This window comes from Solanum dulcamara, chromosome 4, assembly GCF_947179165.1.
Source record: "Solanum dulcamara chromosome 4, daSolDulc1.2, whole genome shotgun sequence".
Lineage (NCBI taxonomy): Eukaryota > Viridiplantae > Streptophyta > Magnoliopsida > Solanales > Solanaceae > Solanum > Solanum dulcamara.
Genome location: NC_077240.1, coordinates 16,796,294 through 16,818,572, shown reverse-complemented (window position 1 = coordinate 16,818,572; position 22,279 = coordinate 16,796,294). Strand labels below are relative to the sequence as shown.

Below are 22,279 nucleotides of genomic sequence, written 5' to 3'. Positions count from 1 at the left end.
AAAGATCTATAAATTGCAAGAAAAAAAGGTCATTTAGTAAATGTTCTGGTCATTGTTGGGCTTCTGCTGTGCACGTCCAGTGGGCTCCTATATTAATTCCGAAATGGGAAATGGCCGACTATGAAAGTTAAGCCCATTAAAGTTTGTCAATTGTACCTTACATTAAGCCCATGAAAGTTTCATGACCAGTTTTCGAGCATGCTATGGGTTTTTAGCCATCGTTTGAAAAGTAATTAAAACAAAATTATGATTTAATGTGAAAAATAAAACTTAGATAAAAATATCACTATTTAAAACACTGATAAAATTATAAAGATTTGAACCTCAATAATCTTTCTTGGTTTTAAAACTCTAGCAAATATTTTGAATCATTTCTTCATTTTTGAATTTATAAAGTTCTGAACAAATGAATCCTTCGTTGATTTTAAAACTTCAACAAATTTTGAACTTCATAAATTCATAAATTCTTCTTTGGCTTTGAAAATTTAGCATATTTGTGAACCCATAAAGCGTTCCTTAGATTTGTCTCGTCATTCCTTTGAATTCCAGTACCGTTTGCTAAAGTTAATTTGTATTTTAATTGGGATATTTTTATACAAACTTCGTTTATATGAGTGTATCAAAAGAGTGGCTAAATATTAATAAATTTTAAAATAATAACTAATGCTATTTGATAACACAACATTTGTTTACCTACTTCGTCCCATTAACATTGTCAATGGCACCATATATAAACTAAAAGAAAAACTATACAAAATATACTTAATTGTGAAATTATTTATTAAAATTTGACTCAATCTAAACTATTTATTCTTAATGGACTCATGGTCCAAAATAATTGTCCTCTTACCCCACTTTCTTCTTTCTTATTTCGCGCAAAATATCATCATGATATCAGCATCATTAATGTGAATTAATCCTCTGTGATACTTCATTGGTATACTGATACTATATCGGTATCATATAGGACTGAGATTAATTTTCTATGATACTCCCTCAGTATATTGATACTCTATCGGTATCATATAGGATTGAACTCTTTTTTTAAGAAATAAAAATAAAACAATTAAGAGAAAATTATAAAAGTCACAATCATATTTATTAAATTCTAATTTAATAGAAAATATATTTTCTGTGATACTCCATCGGTATATTGATATTATATAAATATTATATAGGACTGAACTTAATCATATGTGATACTCCGTCGATATATTGATACCTAATAGCGCACAAATTTTAAAATAAAAAGAGAATATAACTGTAATGAGGCATTTAAAGATAAATAATTTTTTTTTTGATATAAATGTTCTTTTCCCTAAATTAAAAGGCGTGATCTTAATTTTATTGGAAAATGTTACTTTCTATTTGTATTAAACTTAATTTCTTCTCTAAAAGACTTTTGGAGATTAAAATTAAAATTGGTTTATACAGATTGATCAATTGACCAATTAGATTTCTATAATTTAGATAGTACTTGTTTTTTTAAAACCTTGACTTCAAAGCAAAATTATTGGATTAATTTGAATTTGTAACGCCACATGTGAAAAGTATATATTATATTAAACAGAATTTATGTGTTTAGTTAGTGCCATAACCTTCGAAGCAAGTTCAAACCCCAACTTTATATTTAAGTTAGGAAATGTTCCTCTTTTTTTTTTTTTTTTTTTTTCCGCACTCCCAACTCCCCTTCCCTTCTTCTCTCTTCTCTTTCAACCTTGCTCTTGCTTCGGCTTCGACAGCAAAGCTGTCTTATTAAGCCGAATTCAAAATTCAGACACTATGTAATACAAACGGAGAAATCATAATTCAATTGAAATATCAAATTCTATTGAACCTGAATTCATGGTTAGATCTGCTTTTGTCTTTTTTGTTAAAAAGTTTATACATACTATATTGATACGTATATTTTTTAATTTAAAAATTAAATGATGATTTTACCGCATGTTTTCTCGATCACTTGGTCTCGAGTATTCCCTTATAAAATAACTCGATTAGATGAAGGAACTAATCACTAGGACCGTCTTAATAAGTTCGAAGGCCTAAAGTCAAACTTCATAGAGAGGCATTTTTCTTTTAGTTGTCATATCTAAATTGAATAACTATAACATACTCAATGGAATCCTACAAGTGAACTCTCAAGAAGCTAGGATGTGTGTAGACATTATGAAATAAGAATGTTAACAATGAAAATATTCAATGAAGAAATATAATATAAAGTTAAAATAATATAATGTGGCTCAAAATTTAAAAAGTTTATATAATAATACTAGTATGAATTTGTTGCAGTGCTTAAAATTTAAAGAATACATCAAAAAATAAATTTAATCTTTTTATAAACACAAAACAATAGATTTTGCATAATGCAAAAGGTTTGAACATTTGGTGGACGTCAGAATATTCAATAATGAGATAATAAAAATTGATTGGGGAATAAAAAAGGTAAATATAAGAATTTTAATGTGGGTTCATTATAATCACCAAAAAATATAAATAAGTTAACAAAATAGGTATTCACGTAAAAAAAAAGATGCTACGATTAATTAAATATTATTCAATTTCTCAATTATTACAACGACCTCCACATTAAATAAAGTAAGCAAATACTATATATATTAGGAAAAATTGGGGCCCTAAAAAATTTAAGGCGTCAAAAAATTGCTTTAGTGATCTTATGATCGAGAGAAGCCCTGAACACTTGACCAAATCTACTTTTAATGTCATAAAGTCGTTATTAAAAAATTAATCATGATTAGCATTACTTTCAAACTTCAAGTAGCCTTGTTACTAGTACTACTTTGACTCCTTTAATTATTCAGTACACTTTAATTAATTAAATACTAATAATTAAATATTTTTTGTTACACTAAATAATAGGGATCATTAGCTTTCTGCTTAAATAAAGCTACACAAACAAACTGATTTTACAATTAATAGCTACCATGCCGTATGTCGGGGTGACATCCTGTCATTTTAAACACAATTTCTTTCCAGAAATTTTGTGAATTTGTTATTACTATATTTTTTAAAGCCTAATTAAATCCAAAAATATAACTAAATTTAGACTACATTTAAATATTTTATTATATACAAATAAAGTCCTTAGTACCAACAATGGTTTTGATAGAATAGTAATTACTCATTCATTCTTAATTAGAGATTTCATATTTAAATTTCACTTGATACGAAATATTCTATGTTAGGAAGTTCTTTAACCCTTATATGAAAATTTTCGATGTGAACCTAAATTTAATCAAATACTAATATAAAAAAAATAAAAATACTTAGTTTATGTTTCTTAGGTTTTGACCACACGAGTGAGAATCAAAACCTTTACACATTAATATATCAAAGAAAACTTGTAGCCTACTGTAGGGCCAAAACATTTATAACAATATATAGCATCATCCAAATATTAATCGATTAACTAATTAGAAGTCTAGTTAGCTAGTAAAAATAATACATTATTCTTTTTGCTTTTTTGACCACAAAAGAAAGAAAAAAATGAACCATGTTTAAATTTTAGGAATTATATAAACTTTTATAAGATGCTGTAGGGGTGTTGTGACTTGCATGAAGGGTTAACTTTTAAATTACTTACATGACCCAAAAAACAACAGCGTACGCAATATTTTTGCACAAGCAGTATCGATAATGGCGAAGCTAAGAATTTGATGAAGAGTTTATAAATTTTAGGAAAAAGGTTCAAATATATTATTAAATTTTAAAAAAAGACTCATTTATATTATCCGTTAAAAATTTGTTTTATCTATGTCATTGTCGTTTGAGAAAAGGCTCACCTATGCCATTATTTTTTAATTTCGATTTTGTAAAACCACCAAACAACTTTTCACACTTTTTTATTGGACTTTTGAATCAAATATAATCTTTTTGCTTCTTCTTCTTCAAGAACACATGAATAACACCAAGAACTCCAAATTTTCAACTTCTTCAATTTTTCACGAAATCACCTCAAATTTCAATATTAGCATTCCTCCGAGCTAGACATCAAAATCCAATATCTTTTGAACTCGAATTCAACCTAACCCAACGAGACACTTAAAATTTCTTCAAAGTTTCAAAACTTTAACCTCCTTTAATTGTGGAATTTTTGCAACAACTCCAAATTACTTAAAATTTTGAACACATACTCAAAAAATACTATGCTAAAGTTCACTATGTTTATGTTCAAAATTTCAAGCGATTTGGAGTTATGGAGAAAATTCTATCATTAAAGGAGGTTAAAGTTTTGAAACTTCGAAAAAAAATTAAGTGTGTCTTGTTGAGTTAGGTTGAATTTGAGCTTAAAAGATATTGAGTTTTGATATCTAACTCGGAGGGATGATGCTTTTGAAATTTGAGGAGATTTTGGGAAAAATTGATGAAGTTGAAAATTTGAAGTTGTTGATATTCTTTATGTGTTCTTGGTGTTCTTGAAGAAGAAGAAACAAAAATAGTATATTTAATTCAATACTCCAATAGAAAAGTGTTAAAAGTTGTTTGAGTGGTTTTGCAAAATCAGAATTAAAAAATATTGGCATAGATAAGTCTTTTCTCAAACGGTAATGGTATAGTGAGCCAAATTTTTAACGGATGGTATAAATAAGACTTTTTCTCAAAATTTGATGGGATATTTGAGCCTTTTTCCTAAATTTTATTTTCATTTGTGTTTTAGGTGTGCAAAATTAATTATACACTTATAATAGTTAATATTAAACTTTTGTACACCACATAATTTTTCGATAAAGAGTGTGCACCGGATCACCCACCGCCTAAAGTGGTGGGGGCCATGAGTATCGACCTATTTAATATTGTAATGATTTTATGGTTTTATTTCATGCCCTAATGTTTATTTTGTACTATTATTTTTAGTTTCGACACCTTGTACATTTGTATATATTATTTACACACAGAAAACAAATTTTTTGGCAAAATGTTGTTGGATGACCCCCTTACTGCAGCCACTGCCTAAAAGTTAAAATAAGTTGATTATTTACTTTCTTGGTGCTAGTATTATATGAAGGGAAAAATTATATTAAATAAATAAATAAAAAGGTAGCAACTGTCCAACAAAAATCGAAATCAATGTTTCAAATAACGTCATTTTCTTTACTTAGAAAGGACGTCAAGACTTAGTTGCAAATTAAAAGCTTTGAAATTGTTAATATCTAGATTCAGAGTTGTTAAGGTCATACCATTTTTCTTCTCGATGAAATTAATTTGTCCAATATTCTCCAAATCTTATAATTAAAGAAAAAAAACATTTTATCGTTTTCTTTTTTATTTATTTTAGTGGTCAGAGGTTCAAGGATCAATTTTAGATTGTTAAATTGTGCGAAAACTAGATATACCGACATCAATATATTAATACAGAGAAATGAAAATATTAGATTTACAAAAAGTGAAATTATTAACTTGTTTGGTCAAACTTTAAAATCAGTTTATCTTGATAAGTATATTCTTAATAAATAATTCTCAAAAAGTGTTTTTAGTGAGAAACAGTCTATCTGTTTGAATTAAAAAAAATCAAATTACTTTTGAGTTGCAATTAGCATTTGATCAACATTTTAGAAAATGTTCAGTGTATTTTTTTTTCAAAAGCGTTTTCAAAAATTACTTTAAAAAAAACTACATTTTTATTTCTCAAAAAATAGTTTCTCCTACTCTCTTGAAACACTTATAGTCTATTTAGCCAAATTTATAAAATCAATTTATTTTGAATAGTTTTTTTCAAGAAGTTTTTTTTTTTTTTGGTGAAAAGAAGCATGTGTTTTCCCAATAAGTTTTAAAAGCACTTTAAGCATTATTAGTGTTTACCCAAGCTTTTTTAAGTATTTCTACGTGTATTTTTTGTATAAGTGTTTTTCAAAAAAATATTTTTGTAAATAATTACTTCTTTCTAGCTTTTCGAAAAACAATTTTTGTTACATATCAAAAATACTTTATTTTTTCTCAAATATTCGATGAATTATCTTATTTTTAAAATAAGTACTTGTAAAAAAAATAAACTTGATTAAAAAAGCTAATCCATAGCGTTGAAGATGGACACTTCAGTGCCTTATCATTCGAGCACACCTCCCCTTCCCAACTTCTCTGTTTGTAGGACTTATTTCTATTATAATGTTTCAAAATGTTTTTGTATCATTTTATTGACAATATTGTTCTGTATAATTATTTAAAACTTTTGACATTAAATCCATTAATCATTCTAACTGAATTCTAATTTGCAATTCTTTTCTTTATCAAACAAATTCTTTTAATCTCTCATGTCTCAGTTACTAATTAAATCTATTTATTTTTTAAATTGTCATCGTAATTATTCAAATCTTAAATATTGTTAAGTGTAATTTTCATAATTTTACAACTGCTTTGTTGATTTGAATAGAGATTAAAATCTGGATAAATTAAAGCATTGATTTTATTAAGATGCCTTTTAAATTTTTTCTACAAATATAATAGTTCACCACCATTTACTTTCACTGCTAATCGTTGTTGCCCACAAATACTATTAACTACCCCCACTTACAACCATTACGGCAATCAATTATCATAACTAGTCATTGTTTACTTTTATAACTACCAACCATCACAATTAAAATAATAAGAATTAACGACAAATAAATTTTATAGCTGAACATCTAATTTCATCGTTATTCTTATTTAGTGATGACGTTCATAATTAAGTCTTGTATTTTTTGTAGTATACAATTACCTCAATAAACATCAAACACTATGAACAATCGTTATTGTTGACACTCAATTTTGACGGGTATAACAGTTATTACCAACCATCACTACATACCGTCAATTATATATTATCACTGAAACTTGACTTTCTTCTAAATTAATCTAGACAAGGAAGATGCAATAGATGAAAATCTTTCAACGACCCATCTATAATACTATATTGTAATCGTTGATACCAACTATGTACTACCACCAACCATTAATGATATTTGTTATAATGTCAATCACCATCACTATTAGCTACTAACTACGATGTAACTATCATCATCAATAAACACTATACCAATCGACATCCTCATCCAGCACCGCTAGCTATTATTGATATGGTATTAGATCCATTTAGTATCTTATTTTACTTTTTAAATTATTTTTTAAAAATAAAATAAAACTATACATATTAGGAATTTCAGATAATAAAACATTTAAAATATCAAAATCTTGATATATATATATATATATATATATATATATATTCTGATTTATAAGTGTGGAAAATTTTCATTATAGAAACTAGAAACTAGAAAGTGGGTAATAGTTTCCAATTATGAACAAAAAAGGAGTGTTTAAAAAGTGACGTGGCTGAATGAAATGAGTGAAGTTGTCATCAGCAGTATACCCTTGAGCTTCTTATGTTTGGTGAAAACAGACTGTTCTCACGTAAGCAAGCGGTCACTTAAGGGAATTTCACAGTAATACGTGGCACATCATCTTTGGGTCCAAAAAAAAAACTTTGCTTCCTTCACACACCACACGCTTTGGACAAGAATCGGACGGCGCGGTCATTCCGCCGTTACTCACTGTTACTCATTCTCATTTCCAATTTGTACGAATTAATTTGACCAACATTTTCTCAACTATACTAGAAAATATTATTAGTATAATTTATCAATTTAACATTACTAAAACTTTTTCACTACCAAATGAGACAGTTAATTAAGATCAATTCACTTTTAAATAGACTTGTCTACTTTGAACATTAGACTAAGAACTTTTCAATAAATAGTATTCCACTCCCTTTATTTCATATTAATTGAAGTTTTTTTTTTCTCCATATTTCAAAATAAATGAATTGTTTAAAGTTCAAGATAAATGTTTGAATTTTCTATCATTCCTGCCCTTCATTTACATTTTATAGGTGATAAATTTAAAAGAGTTAATTGCTCATATTTATGATTTTATTTTTGAATTACTTCTATTTTCAAGAATAGTTTGACAATTAATAAAAGGATAAAAATGGAAGGTAATATTCAATTTATGTCATGATTTTTTTTAATAAATGTGCATTGACTCACAAACTTAGTTAATATGGAATGATGGGAGTACTTTATTTCGTCATTCGGCTTATTTTATGTAGCGTCATTTTATTACGTCCACATTAAATATCTAAATTTATTTTGACCGCAAAGCTTTTGTTTTTTAAAATATTGTGTCAAATAAAATGGGACAGAGAGAGTATTTAATAAACTCCAACTCATTTCCAAATGAAATTCTTATTCAACTTCTTCATTCAATTTCCTTTTTCAAGGAGAGAAATATTGAAAATACCTCTCAATTTTGCGCAAATTATTAGTTTTGTTTTCGAATTATGACAGCTTTAAAAATATTTTTCTACTTAACTAACTACACTTAAATATACAATTGATCTGTCACTTGACAAAACAAGTCGTCTCAAACTCTTGTAAAAGTATGGAGATCTTAACAAAAAGCCAAAAGAAGTATTTAAAACACCCTTAGACTTGGCGATAATTTAGAAATGTATTTAACTCGTGTTATAAGATTGGGGTATGATTAAATTCAATTAATCAAATAAATGAGTGTTTTTTAATTTTTCAATAATTTGAAAATAAAATAATAATTTATATCAAATTTAAAAATATTTTCAACACTTATATCTTTTCTAAAATAAAGCAATTGTTATCCTATCACGCGTTTGTTTACGGGAACTCATATTTACTGTTATGGTAGATAGGGTTGTTTATCAGGCGGATTAGGCGGATAATTTTACTTAACGGTTTGACCTATCGGATATCGATTTATAAATTTACTAATCCGCTAGCGAACATAAAGATATTGGTTGGTTCAGTAGTGGATTAGCAATTATCGGATGGTTATCGGCGGTATATCGACTTACTTCTAATTAATTTTTACGGTACATTTTTTGTTATGAACGCACCTTACAAAAGAGATTTTTTTTTTTACTATTTTAAATGCAGTGAGTCAGGGGCTTCTTTATGCCTTTACCTCTTTTAAACGTTAGTGGTTTTTTGAGTTTGCTGACTTGTTTTCTATTCTTGAAGGCAAAATATATTATTATAGAAAAGTAAATAAATTTTCTTGATTTTTCGGCTTTAGCCTTTCAGAGTTAGAATTAACAAAGGAAAACATATAATTACTTTTATATAATATGGTAAAATATTAAATGAGGCTAATATATCTAAAATAAAAGTGTAAGTACGATAGTTCTTAATGGATTAAGGATTTATCCGATAAAAAAATTGAATAATCTGCATCCACACTAATAAACCATTAATTATAAAACTTTAATCTATTCCCCAGCTGTTTATCTGATAACCCAATACTAATAAGTAATAAAATAAATTTACGGTTGATTTATATATTACCGTTCAATTTTGAACACCCTAAAATTGGTAGAGTTGTGAATGTGGTGAGATCATCCTCACTGTGGCCGTTACGTTTTGGCGTCACAAAATCCACGTGGCATCTTTCCACTGGAGACACAAATGAAACGCCTCACAGAATCCTTTGAACGCCGAACTGTCCCTTTGACTTTATTCTTCTTTATTTTGACAATCACGTCCTACATTTTTTTTCTAATTACATATACTTCTCTTCATTTTAAGAAATGTTTTTCAATATTTCATATTTGATTGCTAAAAATATTATTTCTAAAAAGAAAAAAAAGGTTCCTTGAATGAGAAAAGTTAACTTTTCGAAGTATAGAAAAGAAATAATTTCTTAAGTTACATTTCAAGTTCGTTGTTTTTTTCACTTATTCAATATCATCCCAAGCGCCATTCCTTCACCTCCATATTTTCATAGTATTTTTTGCTATTTACATTGTTTCAAATTATTTATCTTGATTTTTATTCATCTATCTATTCTGTTAAAAATATTCTTCTCATTATAATTTTTGACTTACTTATGTCCTTTGATTAATAATCAACACTGAATTATTAGTGCTCGTTTCTAAAAATAATTGTGTTAAATATTTGTCATTTTGAAAGTTTAAGACTTTCATTTTATTCGTAGTAGTAATTGTTTTAAAGACTACAAATATTTTAATGGAGTAAATATTTAATGTGGAGATATTGTATTTAAAGATGTAAATGAAGGTAAAATAGTCAAAAGAAATATTTCTAATTTTTGTTAAGGGACTTATAAAAGAAAAACACGACAGAAAATTTAAGATGAAGTTTGGAGTAGATTAATGACATATAAATACTCTTGGGTTAATAACTTTTTCCAAAAGCTTATTTGGATATGAGATATGAAATTATGATTTGAAATTATATTGATTTGAAGTTGAAGTTTTGTTTGAACATAAAATTTGAATTTCTTAAATTGTATTTTTCTCATAAACATGAAACTCTACAAGTTGTGACAACTATCAAAATTGTCTAAATTCTTATACAATCTTACCAAATGAGCAAACTATAGTTCATAAATAAGATATCTAAATATCCTAACATGCCACTCTAAAAAATCACAGATCTCCATGTTCTTTTGATAAATAAATTTTCAAATACATAATTTTATAATGATCCACTAATCAAGAATAGTAGTAACTAATTATTCTTTAGTTTAATCATTTCACATGGTGCGGAAAATCTATTCACGCCAAGCATGAGTCCTTTTTTTACAAAATTTTAACATGACAAAATTTTTTTACAAACTATTAACTTATGGGTCAAGTTGTATATTTTAAAAAATTGAAATTGCGATTTGAATCTCAATTCATGTTTTTTGAAAAATTTGAACTTTTAAAATCCTGATCCCACGACTACTTACTTGCCAAACACTAAAAACAATAAGGGCACATTTTGACATGCTATATGAAAGCAGATCAATATATATATGATGTTGAAGTTTAGTTTGAACATGCAATTTGAATTTCTTATTTTTTTTCATAAACATAAAAACCCCATAAGCTGTAAAACCTATCAAAATTTCTTCAATTCATATACAATCTTATCAAATGAACAAAACATAATTCATAAACAAGATATCGAAATATTCTAACACACTGAAATGATAAATCATATTTCCATGTTCCTTTTATAAATAAATGTTTGTGATTACTAATTTTTAAATACACATAATTTTATAAAGATTCACTAGTCAACAATAGTTGTAACTAATTATTCTTTAATATAATTCTTTATCACATGGGACAAACAATCTTTTCAGACCGAGCATGAGTCTTTTTAAAAAAAAATATAAAATGAGTTTTTGTTTTGCAAAATATAAACTTACGGGCAATATTTTATATTTTAAAAAATTAAAATCATAATTTAAAATCCCAAATCACACTTTTTAGAAATTTTTGAGTTTAAATTCAAATTATGATCTCAAATAACATATTCAAGAGCTAATTTAAATCATAATTTAAAATTCACGACTTTAATTTACTTGCATATCAAATACAAGCTAATAAAAAATCCACTTAATTAGAAATATATATATACTTTTTAATAAAATATCCTCCCCCCCTCCCCCCCCCCCCCCGCCCCCCCCCCCCCCCCAAAAAAAAAAAAAAAAAAATTCCTTGCTGCTAAACTAACTCGAACTCAACTCCTTTGACTACTATATGTATGCAAATACTCACATACGACATCCACCTAATGTTAAAAAAAAATTGATCTTTTAATTTATTTTCTCATTATCTTGGGTCAAAATTTATGTAAAACTTATTGATAAGGTAAATTATGCTTATTGGAACTGTTTTAATTAGAAGAAAAAGATTAAATAAGGTGAGAAATCTAAAACAAACCAATTTTTCCTTGGACTACGAAACTAAGGGCGTGTTATAAGAAGGAAAATGCATGACAATTTAATGTTGTGAAAGCTTATATATATAAGAAACAATTTGACAGAATTAAAGTTAAAAAGAAAATTAAGACGTAATTATCATATTCTAACACCATTAGAAAAGCTACTAAAAGTCCTCATGATTAAAGAAATCACGAGCACGTCAAATGAATTTATGAATATAGAAAAGCAATGATAGTGTTTAATATTTTCCTAAAATAAGTATTAGAGTAGTTCTCGTTTTTTCTTCTAAGAGATGAGAGAGTATACTAAGCTCAGTAAGTAATAAGTGATTCATTTAGGATGGTATATCATATTTATCATTATAGTGTACTCATCCGCACATCGCGGTAATTAAAAATTTAAAAATTAATATTGAAAAATTAATTTTTAATAATTTTTTATTAGAAAAAAATTAAATGTGAATTTGTACAAAAAAATTAAATGTGAACAATTCGTTTAAATTATTATAAAATTCTCCAATTAGTTTTTTTTTTAATATGAGTTAGTGACACATATATTTTTCAAGTTATTAGTGTAAGATGCAATTAAAAAGGTTGATATTTGTAAATTAAAATAATTCCACAGATGAATAGTATATTTTATGAGGAGCTTAATACAAAAGCTTGAGAACAAAAGATTGACAATGACTTTAAAAACAAATTGTAATGTTTGTAAGTCTGTTATTTTATTTTGAATCAGTTTGTGGACAATTGAATTGTAAAAGATAGCATCTCAATCTTCTCAAAGATAGAAGGTAAGGTTTGATTACATTTTTCCTCTTTTAAAATCGCTTTATGAAATCACATCGAGTTTATTAGTGTTGTTGTTCTTTAGAAATCATTTTAAAGGAAGAAAAGAATTTTTCTAACAAATTAATAAAAAGAGTAATTACTTATCACTTTTAATAGGACTTTAATACAAATAATTATCAATTTTATTTTCTTCCATATGTCCTAATCAAAAAAAAGTTATTACTGACTATGATAAATGTTTGTTAAGACAAATAAATGTCATGAAAAAAGAAACTTTATGTTGCATAACTATTTATTTTTCTTTACAATTTTCGCTGTCTTTTTTTAAAATTGTTATTAATACAACAAAAAAAAAATATGATTGTTATTTATAAATTGGTTAAGCCATAAAAAAATAGGTAGGAGAAAGTTGAAGAAACATGCTATTTAAGTAAAAAATGAAATAGGTGTAGGTTTTTTTTAACCCATAGATTATAATTAGATGTAGTAATTATATGACAGAATTTATTTAATTATATTAAACAAATTAATTAATGAAAGAATGAAGGAAAAAATTTCAAAAAAAGGATAAAAAAGATAAATCCAAGTGGAGGTCATAAAGCGGTGTCATATCATATTGTTTATGTTTCTCCTTTATTATATATATATAGATTATAGGAAAAATTATGCATTTAGTCCCTCAATTATGGATAAATTTTAATTTGATCTTTGTAATATTCAGATAAAAACGTTTAACGTTAAATATATGTATTTTTGGTCTCTTTATATATGATGTGTGATGCTAAGATTACTTATAATTTAAATTATATTATCTTCCAACATAGAGAAATAATTTTTTTAACATAATTACATTGATAATTGAATCACTTGTGCAGATTTACCGTTAGAAAAATAAAAAATAGTGCACATATTAATTAAAAATTAAATGTGATTAACCAAAAATCATAAGAACAAAATAAGAATTTGTCCATACTGATAAAGAATATTTGGCGGTCTACTTAATTTTTTTTTTTAATTTGTGTCCTACAAGCTTTTTATATAAGGACAAATGACTAGTACAGGAATTAACAGCCTAAATAATTTTTCTGTTTCTTTTTTCTTCATTTTTAGAAGTGACGTGTCTATTCATTTACGACAAATATGGAACTCTTTGTAAAAGTAGCTACAACTTAATTTGTCAACATTACGAGTTGAACTACAAGAATATGCATTCCATTATGCATATGATCATATTAAAGATTGGTCAACCAATTCATGAAGTGAAAATAATTGATAGAAAATAAAAAAAAAATTGAATTATATACCATATTAATTTACAAGAAATTCCCTAAGTCACATTTTTCGTGTGAAATATAAAATTGTAATTGATTAATTAACCATATGTTAATCGACAGTGCAAAAGATTTTTATACTATATAACTCTATATAGTTAATTTACTGTTAGAACATGCCTCTTTTACAGATTAATTATCAATGCATGATCCGCACATAATAGTATTAAAATCTCTTGGCCATTTACAAAATGAATAGATGAAAATTATTTTTTCAGATTTTTTAAGTATAAAATTTAAAAAGAAAATATCTGGTAAAAAAGAGATAAAACTAAAATAGAATTGTGGGTAACCTACGAAATCAATTCTTCGAGAGTTAGTACGTAATTCGCATTTAGTGCCAGATCATGAATGATTGACTTATCATGAAATTTATCAAGTAAGCATCTAAGTTACATTAGTCATAATGCATACCGATTCACATTAATATTCACCATAATTAGGACAATCATAGAGGAGTACTTATTTCGAATCAGGCACGTCCAAAGCGTGCATCTTCTAGGCGTATCTACCCTCATCTTTTCTTCGGTTTCTCATTTATTATAGTCTATCTAAATACAAATTTGTCCTGGAAATTGAGAAGTTCCTTCATATTTAGTTGTGTTCAAATTCGAGACCTCTATTTAAGAAATGAGTATTTATATCACTCCACCACAATTATTATTGGTCTAATTAACCTTATTTTTTAATGCACTTTATAATATATTGACGGACTTTAACTTTACCGTTTGAATGAGAAAATGCAACAAAATGGAAGAAAATAAGCTATACAGTGAAGCTAAAATTATAATTCTATGAATATAGCCTTCTTTGAGAACATACATTTTTGTTAATTTTTGCTGACACGATATGATTGATAAATAATTCGACTAAATAAAAAACAAAATAAAAGTACCTCTCCTGAACAATTTTTTTTTAATGGTTAATCTAATTCATACGTATTTTAGTAGTCAGAATTTTTTCTACAAGAGGGAAAAATACAATTGATGGGACTTCACTTAAAGTGAGGTAAGATACATAAGTAGCAAATTTATTAGTCGCTTGAATGAGAAAATCTAAAATTAAAACAAAACGATGACTGTCAATATCATGTAATACATATTTTCATATTAATTTAAAAGTGCTGCAATACCAACTTAATTAGCAAATCTTGATATGGTTAGACAATGGACAAGAATCCAAGATAATGATTTTGCTACAAATGTTATTTTTAATACAAAATTGTTACTTTCTTCTTTCTCTTCTTAATTTCACATCTTTTCCTTTTCAGTTATACGACAAACTTGACATCTTTCATATAAACATCAATATTATAAATCTCCATCAATTTAAATTACCACTATTAAATATCAGCATGCATAGTCTTAATATTTTTTTAGTGTAGGGAACTTTTTACGCCATCAAGTCACATTTAGTCATCATAACGTATAACTTGTTTTATTTTTCAAGATTACAATTTTTTCAAATTTTTAAGAAATGATTATAAATATTGTTTGGATGACCTGATCATTTATGGACGGTCTATATACCTCATAAACTCAAGAATATACAAATCTTGAAAGTACTAAATGATAAAACGAAGTAGCTTTCTAGGTAATTATGTCATTCCAACAAACTCTTTATGTATTGAAAAAGAGTACATAGCCGTTTCTATTTGTAACTTTTTTTTTTTATAATAAAAAAGAATGAAAAGATGAGGTAGAATGAATTCCCTTTCAACGTCGAAAGGGAGAGATATAGTTGGCGTCTTTTGCCCTCTACGCAGCTTGAAACACGCAGAGAAAGGCTAATATAGACACTCCCATTGACACGTTTCAACACCTTCTTTTTTTCTCTCTCCACAAAAAAACAATTTTCTTACCGTCATTTTAATTTGTTTATCTTATTCTTCATGTTAGAAAGGATGTTTCTTTCCTTTTTTAATAATTCATTAATTCTACTTTCACATAACATATTTAAGACCATGAACAAGAAGCAGAAGTTGTACCTATTTTCATAAACTTCGTGTCAAGTCAAAATCAGACAAACAAATAAAAATGAAAAGAAAATATTATTAGTTTGTAAGTTAGTGTCATATATCAATGTTTTTCCTTTTTTCTCTAGTATAAAGCAAGATTGGATGTATTCCTCTTGTATTACATCAAAACTAGTATTGAAAAAGAAATTTAGATCACTAAAAGGAAACAAAAAAAACATGAGGGAAGTGGGGTGGGGGGTGTTGCTAATGCTAAATGCTAAGCTAGCAAAGGCCAAACATTCACGAGAGGAAGGAAGATAAATAAAAAGGCAGTTGGCTTATCGCATGTTTGCTTCACGCAAGCAGCTAAATGGGGTTTGCTTCATCGCGTGGCTTTAAAGACTTCATTTAGTGTTTAAAACTCCCCTCCTCTTAGCTTCCTCCACTAAATATATTCTATTACTACTTCTACTACAACATAATTTTTTTTTATTTTTTTTTATATATATATACATATATAATTAAAAAAAAACTTATTACCAACAAATACCACCAACCAAACCCTAGTAATACACACACCTTTCTTTTTTTCCTTCTCTACAAAGTACAAACCCCTTCAAATTATGTTCCAAAATAGGTGAATTATCCAAGAAAATGACTTCAAATCCTAGTAGTAGCACCGGTGGTGTCATCGCCACGGGTGGAGGAGTATGTGGTGGGACTAGTGGAAGTACTAGCACCGGAGGCGGCGGCGTAGGAGGTGGTGGTGGTGGTGGTGGTGGTGGAGGTGGAGGAGGGCCATGTGGTGCTTGTAAATTCTTGAGAAGGAAGTGTGTTGCCGGTTGCATTTTTGCACCTTATTTTGATTCGGAACAAGGTGCGGCACATTTTGCAGCTGTACACAAAGTGTTTGGAGCTAGTAATGTTTCTAAACTTCTCCTTCATATTCCTGTCCACAAGAGGCTTGATGCTGTTGTCACCATTTGTTATGAAGCTCAAGCGAGACTCCGAGACCCCGTCTATGGTTGCGTTGCTCATATCTTCGCTCTTCAGCAACAGGTCAGTATTAAACTGTGAACGCATATAACTTAAATTCGTGAAAATTATCATTTGGTTTTCTTACACGACTAGTAGAATTTGGCTAATGCTTCATCATATGAAACTTTTGTTTCTTGAAAAAGACTCATTTGACCTCACGAGAATAGTTTTTAGGTTTTTATTTTATTTTTTGTTAAGTCTGTCTTATCACTAAAGTTGGTAAACTAAAAACACCCTTCTCTTCTTCCGTTACAAATCGTTTTGCTTCTTCTTTTAGACATTTTTTTTCCAACAACTGATTTATCAATGCCTTCACTCTAGCTACTTCCACTTTATGTTTTCAATTTGTAGATAAATACAAGGCACAATCCCATTTGCGTATTCAAAAATCTATATTACAACTTTTTAACCATATTCTATCCATGCGTTACAAATATGAAACTCTGAAACGTATTCTTGCATTTATAAGAAATCTCTCTAGTTCAATGAGAGTTAAGATTATGATGATCTTGAAAATGAAGTACTCTCCCGATTCAATTTGTTTGTCTTGCTTTCTTTTTAGCCCATTTTAAAAAACTGTCTTTTAATATCTTTTTTTTGGAGACTCTTTCATTCTAACTTTCTACCAACATATTTAAGACTCAAGATTAAAGGGCATTTTGTATATTCTATTATCTTTAGTTTAAAATCACAAAATTCAACAGTTTTAGTTATTTTCTTAAACTCCAAGTTTTAGTCAAAGCCAGACTACAAACAAATTAAAACGGAAGGAGTATTTTAATGTATTCATTGACAAGATTCAATTTCTTTTTAAGACAAGTGAAACAAGACAGCTTTTATGCATTAGTGTTATGTATGAAATAAAGCTTAGCTTCGTATTAATTAAGGAACATGGTGTTGGATCTGGCATTGGTTGTCAAAAGTAAGTTAAAAAAGACTTCTTCTCAAGGTTGCGATATGAGTATGTTTTAAGATTTTGAGTTGGCATATGTAAATTTGTCTCCAACATTTTGGTGTGGAATAAATTAGTTATTAAATTAATTAAAATCCTAGTATATATATGTGATTGAAGATAATATATATTGAAACTATTTAATTCTAGATCTTGAACAAGATTTTCTTGTACAAAGAGGAAATGGACCATGATGTGTTGCATTTAGGGAACAGTTTTAAACTTTGCTGAAATCAAGAAGTTATTTTGATTGATTAACTTATGATGATGATGTGGGTAACAGTGACTCTACTTTTTCTCTTCCATACCTCTTTCAATTTTGCTGTTATTAAGGATATGGTCGGCATATAGGCATAAAATCTTCTTCTCCTTGCTCAAAAATTCATAGAAATATATAGATATATTCTTCTCTTTAAAAAGAAAAAAATAGAATAGCTTTAGTTTTCTTCCTTTAAAGTACATTTTGGTTAGTTTTAGCACAAGGGACAATGACCACTCTTTTGTTGTTTCTCTGTGAAGCATGTTGAAACCGATACTCCTCAATTAGGATAATAATAAATATTAAAAGGAGCTTCTCTTTTTAGTACTGCTCAGTTTCATATTATTTGACTCATATTGACTTGACACAACTTTTAAAAAGGATTTTATTAGTGGTGTATTCTAACCTTATTAATGATACATCAAAACTCTAAATTTGAAAACTACTTTATCCGTCCAATTTATGTGGCACTATTTAACTTGACACAAAATTTTAGATGGATAGGAAGACTTTTGAAATTAGACATTTGTGTGACTATAAATCATTTTATTTTGGATAATTTTTTTTTTAATGTTAAGTTATTTTTAATTATAAAATATAACATTCTTGTTTGGACTAAATAAAAAAAAAGCGTGTTACGTAAATTGAGATTGAGAGAGCAGTAAGTTACAAGTATGGCCTGTTAGCAGCTTGACTTTAAGTTTTGATCTCTCAATTAATTAGAATAGTGAATTATGTCTGCTGATTGATGTACCTGTCCTTTTAAAACATTTTTAACGTTAATATTCACTACATTTAGTTGCTTTCAGAATACGGGATAATAAGCTTGATTCATAAAATGGATTAAGCGATTTTTAATTAAATTTGTAGTTCAATAATAGAGATTTAATAAGATTATTGTCTCCGTGTCTGCTGGTTGACTTTGAAGGTAAATGCATTTGGATCATTTCTCTCTTTTAATTTTATCATTTGGAGTATTGGGAAGAGGGAATAATTATTTGGTTAGATGACTTTTATGCTTTCAGAAAGAACTTAAACCAATTTCTATTCCCTTGAATTTGTCAGTAATGCACTGATCCCCAACTCCTTGCTTTGAATTACGTAAAACGTATAAATTTATATTCTCCCTCACTCTCAATTTATTTGTAATATTTCGTTATCACCGCCGATTGAAATGTTTGTAAGTCTTTAAGAACAATTATTGAAAAAAATAAAATTTAGTTTGTTGATTTTTCAAAAAGAAAAAATAAGTAAAAATAATTATTTTTAAAAAGCATGATAAATAATTTGAGACAGAAGGGAGTAGTATAATTTAAATTGAAGTGTATCATTAACTAACGGTGGTTTAAAGAAATGGGACAAGTATGAAAAATGTGAAGTAAATATTGGATCCTTTAGAACCAAGCCCCTTTGATGATTAAATGTAGGGCCGTAGATGGGCGGTTTGGGTTGAATTAGAAAATATCAAAATGAATTGAGTTAATAAATGGACGGTTCATTAATTTGGTTTAATGTTATTTGGGCTGAAGCAGATTAGGCTGAAATGAGCTAAAAAAACTTGATCACTCCAGTTCTAAAATAAGTTGAACTAAGCGAGTCAAAATGAGTCCAGTTAATAAAAATAAAGAGTTATTAACCCGCCCAAATATATACAAATTAAATAGGTCATAATTTTATGAGTTGATTTTGACACTACTAATTATTATTGGCAATCGTATGGCAACAAATTTATCCCCCAGCTTGTTTTTTGTACATTTTGATCTGGCTTGTAACCTGTGTATAGTTCATGTGAATTCATTAGTCTTTGCCCATGTTTTATATTGGATTCAAAACTCGATTTAAATATCTAGATATATTTGATAGTAGACTCAATTATTATTATTATTATTACATATTAATTCAAGTTCATGAGAATCTTAAATATTAAATAAATCCTGTATCGCCTCTAACCTGGTTATATTTGTCAAAGAGTGTATGCTGATCCAGAATTTAGTTTCTGGATATTTTATGTACTAATAACTTCTTGTACAGTATTTTCCTTTTTTGCTTTCAACATTTATTTTGAATAAAATTTGATAACCTTACGCACTTAAAAATTCACAATGTTATTGAAATTATGCTATAAAACTTTTAAATCTTCCATCAGAACGTAGACAAATAGTTCATCTCCATGATTACAAAATGGTTACTTAGACTATATATATATATATGCATGCAATAGCTTTTCTTTCGAGTTGGCTAGCTAAACCAAATCTTTTCATTTAATCAAATCCCCACTCTTTGTGAGAGTTCACCCATCATGTAAGAGTCTTTCTTACCTTCCTTCTAAATAAGGTGGTGTTTTAAATTTGAAAAATAAAAGCATAATTAATTTTGCAACAAGTGCTTCATGAAACTGATCATTTTCCAGGTATGGTATGTTATATATCACTCCTCTTTCTTAGTCTGTTCTAAAAGAATGTCACACACTAGGAAGGGGGATTATAGTAGGATGCAAACCTTCGTTAGAGGGTTTGAAAAATTAAAATAAAGTGCTTGGAAGTTTGAACTATGAACCTCAAAATGAATTTTGAATTTCCCTAATTCATTGACTCATTCTATAGTCTTGTGTTCATGAAGGGATTCAAATAGTCTATACATATACACTAAAAAAAAATTCAAAAAAATAACTTTCATATATTGTGTAATTTTTTGTCGAGCAAATTCAAGTAAACACCCTCGCCCGCTCATAGATCCGCCCTTGGGGAGCAGGTGTGAGAATTATCACTACATAGGCTATAGCTTATTTTAGACAACAAGTTTCAGGTCTTTTTTTTTCTTTTTAAACATCATGTTCCGTCAAGTACCATCACATAAATTGCGAGAATACTACTTTGATTAATTTTTGTGACTCAGGTAGTGAATTTACAAGCAGAACTCTCATACTTACAAGCCCACCTAGCAACCCTGGAGCTTCCAACACCGCCGCCTCTGCCGCCGCCTCCACAACAACCTCAAACAATGCTCCAACAGCCAGCACTCTCCATAGCAGACTTGCCAACAGCAGGACCATCATTGCCAGCTGCTTATGATTTATCCTCACTTTTTGACCCCATGGTTCAACCCTCATGGGCAATGCAACAGCCACGACCGCCGCCCCCATTGCCTATGGACCCACGCCACTTTGGTGGCACTAGAGCTCCGGTGGACATGTCACAGTCCACCGGAGTCGGGGGCGGCGATCTTCATGAATTGGCACGTGAACTTCTGCATAGACATGGATCGCCAACAGTGCCATGCACAGAATCCTCAGCTTTGCCACCACAGACCAAGTGAGAGAGACACTTTATTGAAAAGTACTGACTTATAATATGTTAAATATTAGTGGTACTTATGAGATATTGAAAAAAAATTAAGAAAAATGAGGGTTTCAATTTTAATTAATCAAAAAATACCTTAGGCAAAGTCATGAAAAAATCTTTAATTTTACCCTATTTGTAATTTTCTTGATCCTTCCCCTTTTTTTGTTTGTTGTACTACTTTTTTTTGGATTAATACTAATTACATTCAATATTAGTTATAGATCTATAATGCTTACTTTTAATTAGTTATTCTCTGTGTGGTATACCTTTGTACAATATCTAGTTTTCTGAATTTTGATTAATTATATATATATATATATATATATATATATATATATATATATTCTATATATCGTGAATATTATCTTAAAAATTCTATAGTTTATTTCTCAATTTAATCCTTCGAATGGGTCGAACGGCTCTAGATCATAGATTTTATTGTGAGTCATTGGAATCGGCTAGGATCACAACAATTATTGACCAAGCTTAAGTTAGCTCCATTAGTTTGTGCCTTTGGCTCTTCTAGATAGATGATAGACTCAAATTTCGATTCGTTTCGTAAGTTTGATGATTTTAAAGGCTGGTATGTTCCACCTATCTATATTTATGCGCTTGCCATTTGTGTGGTAGTTTCAATCCAAAGGTGCTTCAATCACTTGGGTTTATCTCTTGTTCCTTAATCATTTTAGCAGAATACACTCCATCAGTCAACCTTTGGGAGACATGGCCAATACTGTTGAACTTAACTAACTAGTGTCTTTATTTAATTTGGAGACATGCATATATATACACATATATATCTTAGCATAGACGAAGAATTAAAGAAAACCACATACAAAACAGTGCATTT

The 22,279-nt window shown here is 28.2% G+C and overlaps 1 protein-coding gene across 1 annotated transcript; it reads left to right on the top strand.

The window, feature by feature from the left end:
• The first annotated feature begins 16,362 nt into the window (after window positions 1-16,362).
• LOC129884764 (LOB domain-containing protein 30) lies at window positions 16,363-21,579 on the top strand. The gene is made up of 2 exons (XM_055959047.1): window positions 16,363-16,898; window positions 20,984-21,579. The coding sequence occupies exons 1-2, from the start codon at window positions 16,494-16,496 to the stop codon at window positions 21,401-21,403; spliced, it is 825 nt and encodes a 274-aa protein (XP_055815022.1). The 5' UTR covers window positions 16,363-16,493; the 3' UTR covers window positions 21,404-21,579.
• Window positions 21,580-22,279: the final 700 nt, after the last annotated feature.